The sequence below is a fragment of the Haliotis rubra genome, unplaced genomic scaffold (genome assembly GCF_003918875.1).
Source record: "Haliotis rubra isolate DU_JTF1 unplaced genomic scaffold, ASM391887v1 Scf736, whole genome shotgun sequence".
Taxonomy (NCBI): domain Eukaryota; kingdom Metazoa; phylum Mollusca; class Gastropoda; order Lepetellida; family Haliotidae; genus Haliotis; species Haliotis rubra.
In genome coordinates this window covers 518,641-527,369 of record NW_025767453.1, presented here as the reverse complement: position 1 = coordinate 527,369, position 8,729 = coordinate 518,641, and the positions used below count along the sequence as shown (strand labels likewise).

Sequence of the window (8,729 nt, the reverse complement as noted above, 5' to 3'; positions counted from 1 at the left end):
CCACTGTAACGGTAGAACAAACGGACCGCGTCCAAATGGAATAAGACGCCAGTAGATCAAAAGTTGTCGTTCTTGTTTGAAGTAGATCTCGTGTTCATACCCATCTTATAGGGTACGAGTTTGAATTCGGCTTGTCCAGAATAGCACAAGATGGTCCAGAATCGTACCTCACCCTAATATTTCCCCCAAATCTTTCTTTATTGAAATAAATGATAACAAAGGACTATTAGCTTTGTATTTTTTACTTGGCGCAATTATCGAGTGGTAAACAGTCACAAAGGTAACGAAATACACTTACTAATTCATGAAATTTCTCCTTCGAAAATTGTGCGAAGAAAATTATAGGCAGTAGGCTAGGATCGAACCAACATTTTTCATATATAAGACAACAATGTTTCGTATGCCGTGTAATGTATGCATTATCTCCCTTATATTCTTCCGTTTGCGCATGTGCGTCACGAAAGGAAGTTTTGGCGGAAGACGCGTGTGATTGGCATATTGTCGTGTCTTTCTTAATATTTTTCGTTCTGTTTCTGTAGAAATACACAACAATGCCTAAACAAGAGTCCTCTTCGGTGAAAGAGGTAATTCGAAACACTTCTACATTAGATAGCGACTTAGAGGTACAAAACGAACATTATTTGAAAAGTTGTGTTCTAAAGTCGTTACCACGTTTTCTTAGTTTTGAAGTTGATTGGGTTGTTTGTATTACACGTTCATCAGTATTTCCAACGTTCCCACCATTGGATTCATGGAGGTTATTGTTTTGGGGAGTGCTTCAATAATTTCACGAATGGTTGTGTTGAAATTATGTTGTCATACACAGTGATCATTCAATATGTTCGTCTGCACGAATTTCAAGGAACGTTGCAGACGATAATTTATCAGTAACGACATTCAAGAAAGATATGCGTGCAATTATTAGCAATTGTCCTAATATTATTGGATCCTACTTAGATGTAAAATCCCTGAAAGTCTGGGATATAACTGGACATTTTGTCTCTCAGTTGCTATTATTGGCGACAACCTAAATGCTGTGCAGAATAAATTGAAGACAAACCTAGTGTGTTATTTCTTTGAATTAGTGCCAAAATACTAATTGCCAGCTTGACTGGATTAAGAAAAACACACTGTTCAATAAAGATTATAAATGCCATTGATGTATGAAGCCAATCACATTGTAGAAAAATGGTTTTCCCTATTTCCTTTCAACCAGCCCAGATTCTACATCAAAATATCTTCCAGAGATCATTCAGGATGTTGCACATGGTTTTGCTTTGACAAATCTACTTGTTTCCATTAACAAATGCCATGAAATGTTTCACTTTCAATGAGAAAATCATAAGATGTGAACAAATTAATTGTTTTGTTTGCCTAATTGTGAAATCTGAAGTCTTACAGAGTACTGGCGATAGGTATGGTCGCTTTGCTGTATAAAACTATATTCGATAAGAATGCATTTTACCGGATACCTAGCAGGGTTAGGTTAGGGGTTAGGGTTATTTTCATCAGGTATCCGGTATAATGCATGTGAACACTATATTCTCATGCACACCTCTGTTGGCAGAGTGGGTTAGATCCTGACTTATGAGTGTGTGTTTGAATCCCTGATGGGACTCAACACTGAGAAAGTGTACTGCCAAATATAGCATAATATTGTTATAGCTGACCACTTTCAAAATAGCATTGTGTACCCTGGATGGGACTCAACCCCTTAATGTAGTAGAACTGTGCATTACTGAGAAATTGTAATCCCAAATATGACATGTTAGATCCTTGTTATTGCCTCTGTGATATACGTAAAAGATATATGTCAGGGTGTCAATAGATTCAAAAACACATTGATTATTTAAAACAGACTTCTTTGGATACCCACATTCCATGCAGATGCTACACAAAATCTAAAAAAAATTGTTTTAGGAATGTCTGAACACCCTGAAGGCAAGTTACCCTCATGATAACGTGAATATAAGACAAACCAATTTTGGCAAGGTGGTTGGTGTAAATTCCAATCCAGCTTGTGTAATAACTGCATATTATGATGAACACCTGTTTTCATTGTTGGCATATTTTTATTTTTAGCATTATTTGGACCTGTATCATGTTATCATGAAATTGTTCATGTTTTGTTGCTTCAAAACTTCAGTTATTTCATGTTTGCATATTGTTGTGTTTCCTTTTATAATTGCCTTTGCCAATTTTATAAGAATCCTTGATTATCCTTTGTATCACCATTCTCTTGATTCAGATGTAGTGAACAAATTTACCACGATGTCTTTGCAGTAAGCCCATTTAAGGCACTAGTTTAGAGCCTGGGTCACTTAACACCAAAAATTATGGCTTGGAAATTTTAGTGTCGTTATGTGGACTCAAAAGTAACACAGGGAATGTATTAAATGGATTATATATTTTATATATATTTTGAGTACAGATACACAATTACCTCTGTAAACCAGTTTATTGATCAATTTTTCAACTTATCTCTTGACAACTTTCTTGCTTTGATCATCTTACAATGGGGAACAAGGTAGAACATTCACCTGAATACATCCTCCGATCCCCATGCTTCCACATACTAGTCATCATTTCTTTCATTGCCTGTATATAGCATGTTTTTAGTATGCTAAAGGTACCAGTTATCCTATATAGCACAGGTGCTTGAAACGGTCATGCAGCTGATACCGCCATACCCAGACAATCTTTTGGAGATGGTACAGGTCAGCAGCCTGCTTCTTCTGGATACGAGGGTGCAGTAGAGCTTCTGTCTCCTGACGTCTTTAGACCAGGATTTTTTAGCTGCATCTTCCAGGTTCCATAGAACAATTTGTCAAGCAGTGTATGATTTTCAATTTGAAAGTATTCGGTCACAGTTTGTTGGACAAGCATTGCTGGTTTCAGATGGTTGGTCTTATGCAGCTCCAGTCTACCACCCAGCCTGGCTACTTCCTGGGCATACTCAACCTCCAGGATGCCTTCTTGCATCCTCTGATTTAACCATACTCCCATGTTTGCTTTTTCTCACACACCCCTCAGAGCACTCTTACACTGGCTGGGGATCCCCTTCAATTTGTACATCAATGACAGTCTTGTGAGAGATCCCATGTTGGCATGTTATCTCAGACTTCTGGACTGTAGACTGCCTCATTTCTCCATTGGCACATCATCTGCTTAGAGTTTCCACCTGCTCTTCTAGCCATTTAGATATGGCACACAATAGTGCAGGGAACACAACTCATGATAGCAACAGACAGCGACACAGTGGTTCGATCAGGTGAGATCCATTCACTCCAAAAGTCTACTGGATCACACCTTCACATTCTTCAATCTCAAAGACAACATCCCACTAGAGGTGAGAGATCACAAGATCCTGGGTGTTTCCAACATTCTCTCATGCTCTCAATCCCCAAGCCAGTCAGCTCCCCAGGAGTGACAATTGCACTTGGACACCCTCCAGACTATTTTCTAAATTTCAGCTTGTTTGCCACAAATTGCAAGCTTCAGTTGTTGACACTGATGTCAAAAGATCTGGCTTGAGATTTCTATGCTCCAGCAAACAAGGGTACACGCATATATGTTGTTCTCCAGAAAAGACAAGAGTGAACCTGTAGCTTCTTTTGGTTGTGCCTTAATGGCTCAATCAGGCATGATTTTGTCACATCTGCTCTGACTTGCAGAAGAGCAAGAGTCTTACAAGACATAGCATCTGTCAGTTAGCACCATTTTCAGTTATGTGTCAGCAAGTAACCTGGTCCACCCACTTTTCATATATCGCTCCTATCATACTCCATAGACATGTTTGGTTTTTCTGCAGAATGAATGCCTTTACTTAGTGCTACGGTTTCCTGATCTTTGGAGTATCACTGGCTGCCACTTAATATAAGTCTGACCTGTGATCAGCCATGGCGATTAAGTATTACAGGATTTGTAAACACACATAAGTGGAAGATGAATAAATGAAGGAATATGGCACACTGTTGTTAGGATAAACATAAAAATAAGGGAAATACTGTGAACCAGGTTGTCTTCATTCTTGCATAATCTTTGTACAGAAAACTACGGTTAAAGCCGACTCAAAGGGCCCACTAATTTTAGTTTATGTGCATTTTGACTAAAATATACAGCGGGAGCTGGAAAGCGCAGTTCTTAACTTGCCATTAGGACTTGGTATCGATATAGATCATACAGATTGATAATCATTAACTAAATATCGATTGATTATTGATAAATATCAGAGAAGTGCCTATGAGCATAAAGCAAACTGAACCTGAGGAAAATCTCGACTTGCTTCATTTGATAATGATAGGATATTTATATAGCGCACATAGCCACACAACTAGTACATGCTCAAGGCGCTTGAGGGTTTTTTTGCTACAAAAAAAAAGTGCTAAGAGGTAGAGAAAATAATATGGAACTGTGAGAGTTGTCAGAGAATCCGTAAATGTATCATAAATACCATGATTTGACCCTTATACTCAAGTGTTGTCATTTGACTAATGTGTGTTGGCATATGGTTTTGCAGTTGCAAGAATATTCAAACAGTGACTCGTCAAACTGTTACATATGACAAATAAGACGAGGAACATACCAAATTCCTAGACTTATGGTTATGACTATTCTTTTTTTATCTGTTTGCTCAATATTGCGTTCAGTGTGATCTTTATGTGGCTTTGTTAGGCTCATTGTCTGAAGAACGAGTCTCTACATGTCCAGTACATAACTACGTTAATGTGAATAGAGAAGGATTTTCTTTCTCATTTTAGAATTTACTGACATCTGTATGCCAAGGAAAATTCTCTGCATCAATTTTTGCTTATGCAGTGTCATAATCTCAAGGGTTTACCAAGCAGTACTTACATTTCTGAAGTATTATGTAATTTGATGATTAGACCTTAAGTGCTTCCTGCAATTTATTTTAGTCATCTAATGTTTTTCAGCTGGAAAAGTTTTTTTGAGAAGACAAAGAAAGATGTAAGTATTTCTGAATTTTCACAGTTATTATGTTTCCATTAATGGCAAACTAATGTGGACAAAGTGTCAAGTACATCACTATTGAACTAGGTTTGATTCCTGAAAATAAATCTACTGTATTGTTATTTTGTGTTTGGTTAAGCACTAACCTTTGTCCCTTTTGTTTGGTGCAGAGTTGCATCCCTAAGGATCATATGATTGTGGGATTGCATTCCAGGTTGTCCCGATTGTTTCTTTTTTTTGTTAACACAATACTCCTGCTCAGGGGTTTCACTAGTCTGTCTCGCAGTCCCTGAACCACATTAATCTCCCTACTGCCAAGCCCTCTCTGCAGTGCTAAAGCCCTAAATAAAGCAAGTCTAGATTTCCTCTCTGGTCTCCCTAGGGCTCCTTTTCAATATAAATGGGCTTGTTCGTTACTATCAAAATTATATATATTCAGAGACTAAGCCTTAGTCTAGGGTTTCACCTGCATGATAAATGTCTAAAACCTCCTTCGGGATTCCTTCCAAGGTAACATGGTTAAGTTGAAATTTGAAGATATGGCTGAAGTGCTGTTTATATCCAACTTACATAAGGTCAAGGTCACTATGATAGTCATTTAGAAGGTAGTGTCTATGTGAACTTCTGGTAGTGCCCTTGTGTTTCAATGATATGTCGGAACGAAAAATAGTCCTGGATTTATGTGCCATGGCACATTAAATTTTGAAATGACACGGATAAAATATTTTCGATGTGCCCTGGCAGCACATTTATAGTTATCAAAATGATACATTTGATGATTAGAAAAATGGAACTTTTTGTTAGACAACTGTGACCAATTTAAATCACTCAAAAACTATTTTTCCACCCCATCAAACTGTTATCTTAATTTCACAGCTTAACATGAGTGTGGCCATTTTGAATGCCATTGAGCATATCAGGAAATGATGTTTTGATAATAACACAGTTTGTGGGTTAGTTTATAGGAATTACAGAAAGGGCGGGGCAGAAGGTAAAATTATGTGGTTCAGGGACTTTGAGACAGACTAGTTTACATGATGTTTACTGATTTATTACAATATATATTGAACTGGCATAATTGTGATGTTTTCTGTTTTACTTGATCATCAAAAAGTATTGGCATGGTTTTTTTCACAAAGGCACACCTAAATTTTTTGTCTAGTGCCCTATGGCACCTTTAGAAGTATGCTTTTCTATCCCTGGGTACAGAATACCGGATACCTATCAGCCATATTGTTTAGTGTCACGTCAGCCCATCCCTAAACCTAACCTTAAACCTTACCCTAACCCTAAGTAAACTCGCATGCTTTCAAAGATGGCAGAAGGTATCCAGTATTCTGTAATCTTACCCTATCCCTGTATGTTATGATTATAGCCAGTACTCATGTTTTCAACAGAAAGACATCAAGTGAGTTGGTTCAAGTCATTAAACTGACTTTTAATAGGACTGTATTATTGACACAGCTGCAGGTAAGTCTTAAAGATGTGTCTAAACAGTAAGTTCCAGGGATTGGGAAAGGCAATTAAAATTATTAAAAAAAATGGCCCATTAAAATTTTGAAGTTTACTATTGATGAAAGGGCAGTGGCCCATTCTAAATTCTGAAAATGGCTAATAATCCTGAAAATGGCCCGTTGTCAAAGTTCTCTATCCCAGTCTCTGAAGTTCTAAAAGTGATGTCATTAAGATGGAAGTTCTTATAAATGTATCTAGAGGAATTAGTGATGAACACTAGGACTTGGTTTTGAATTTGGTACATAAGACATGTTTACAATTGGAAGTTTTACACACTCATTAAGGTAGCTGGAGGCATAGGAGTTTCTGTTTTAGGATTGTCTTTCAGTAGACATCTGTTTTCTCAAACCTGAAATGCAGTCAATTGCTACCTTTATATTAATGTAGATTGAGGCTTTGGACTTTGTTTTATTGTATCTTGCATTAGACTGTTAAGTGATGGCGTTACAGTGGAAATACCTTAGATTTCTCAAATAGATGTAAGGTACTTTACTGGGGTATGTGTAGGGGGCTTGTACTTCACCAAGCTGTTTTCATGCATGTACAAATGGTTAGTCTTGAAAACGGTTGTTCAAACAGTCAGTTTGCAGAACCTATTATGACCATATACAATGTTGTCTTTACCTTGACCCAAATTACATATTTTGTTACCTGGGTAAATATTGACAGTGTTTCCAGTGTGGTGGTTGTAGACAAGATTTTAGTGGACTACCGACGATTGCTCACAGAAGGTAAAAGGTTTATACTTGAGACTCATGAATTTTGCATACATGAACAATGTGTACCGGACATCATTGACATGAACATGAGGACATTTCTAATTTTCTGGTCACAGACATTATTTAGTAGATAAGATTTTTGGTTTGGTTGTTTTAAGCCACACAGCAGTATTCCAGCTATATGGCTGCGGTCTGTAAATAATGGAATCTTGACCAGACAATCCAGTGATCAACAGCATGAGCATCAATCAACGCAATTGGGAACCGATGACATATGCCAACGAAGTCAGCGAGCCTGACCACCAGATTCCATTAGTCGCCTCTTACGGCAAGCATGGCTTACTGAAGACCTATTCTAGCACTGATCTTCATGGGTCTAGTACATAAGAATAATTGGTATAATTATCAGGGATTTACATAGACTTTGCAAAATGAGAGTCATGGTGACTCACATTAAATTTTTTTTTGGAAGTGTGAAAATAGTTTGACAGTAAAATAATTCCATTATTAATTATAAATATATCAAGGGCTCTGAAAGCACATTCTGCAATGTTCTTTGTTGTAAGTAATCTGATGCAGTGAATAGTTATTGTATTTAGTGAGATATTTGGATTTTAGGTACTTTTATTTGAAAAAATATTGCATCAGCTTTGACTCGTCTGAAAATATTTTGACTCGTCATACGCAGGAATTATGTGTCGTGTAAAACCTTGTAATATACTAGGAAAGGGTAGCAGTTATGTGAATGAGTTTGATGAAAGGCCAAATGAATCAATATTAGATAAGTTGATCAAGTGCAACAGTCTTTGAAATGACTTGAAAGACTTTGAAGTTTCCTCATTTCATTTTCAAGTAGTCCGTAAAACGATTTTGAGTTCGAAAGTCAAAATGTTAAGACAATATCAAAAGCAGCTGTAGCACAAAAATTGCAATTTAGCTCAAATGAACTGTACGTATTGAGAGTGAAAGTGATTATATGTCAGAGTGTTTTGTCCATTCGTCCATTTTACTTCATTAAATGTTAAATTTGATCATCAATTGGTCTACTTTTGGCCATTATAATTAACAATGTTATTCATTCATGTTCAATATATGTACAGTGGACAGGCAGTAAAAAGGTATTGTTTACAAAGTTCTGTTTACCCTACTAATGCAATGCAAGTATTTTTTGAAAGATTCAGGTGACTTACAGAGCCTTGTGTCTTCAACTATATAATTAGATCTTAGAAGTGATTTCATTACAAGTTATGAAGTATTTATCATGTTAATTTGCATTCTGTGAATCCAGTCTAAGTAAACTTAGGCTCAGCATTATTCGTTACACTGCTATACTGAGTCGTAACAAAACCTAGTATAAGGTCGCGTCAGCTAACCTTTGAGCGACCTATGACTGTTCAGTCAAACGCGAGGCGGCCGAATGGATTTAACCAATCAGACGACGACTACTTTTTAGGGTTCGGCAGGACTTACAAAACAGTTTTTGGATTTTCTCTTCCCTGGTTGCTGACACTGATCTGTCAACAA

General features: G+C 37.0%; 1 protein-coding gene across 4 annotated transcripts in view; it reads left to right on the top strand.

Moving 5' to 3' along the window:
- The first annotated feature begins 451 nt into the window (after positions 1 to 451).
- LOC124259773 (proteasome activator complex subunit 3-like) overlaps positions 452 to 8,729 on the top strand; it is a 33,742-nt gene continuing 25,464 nt past the window's right edge. The window contains exons 1-2 of one of the 4 annotated variants that reach the window (XM_046693974.1): positions 452 to 584; positions 4,917 to 4,968. In XM_046693974.1, coding sequence (XP_046549930.1) covers positions 4,924 to 4,968 — 45 coding nt within the window. In that variant the 5' untranslated portion in view covers positions 452 to 584; positions 4,917 to 4,923. Of the gene's footprint in view, positions 624 to 4,916; positions 4,969 to 8,729 lie in introns of all 4 variants that reach the window. The other 3 variants (XM_046693977.1, XM_046693976.1, XM_046693975.1) reach the window with 3 other exon arrangements.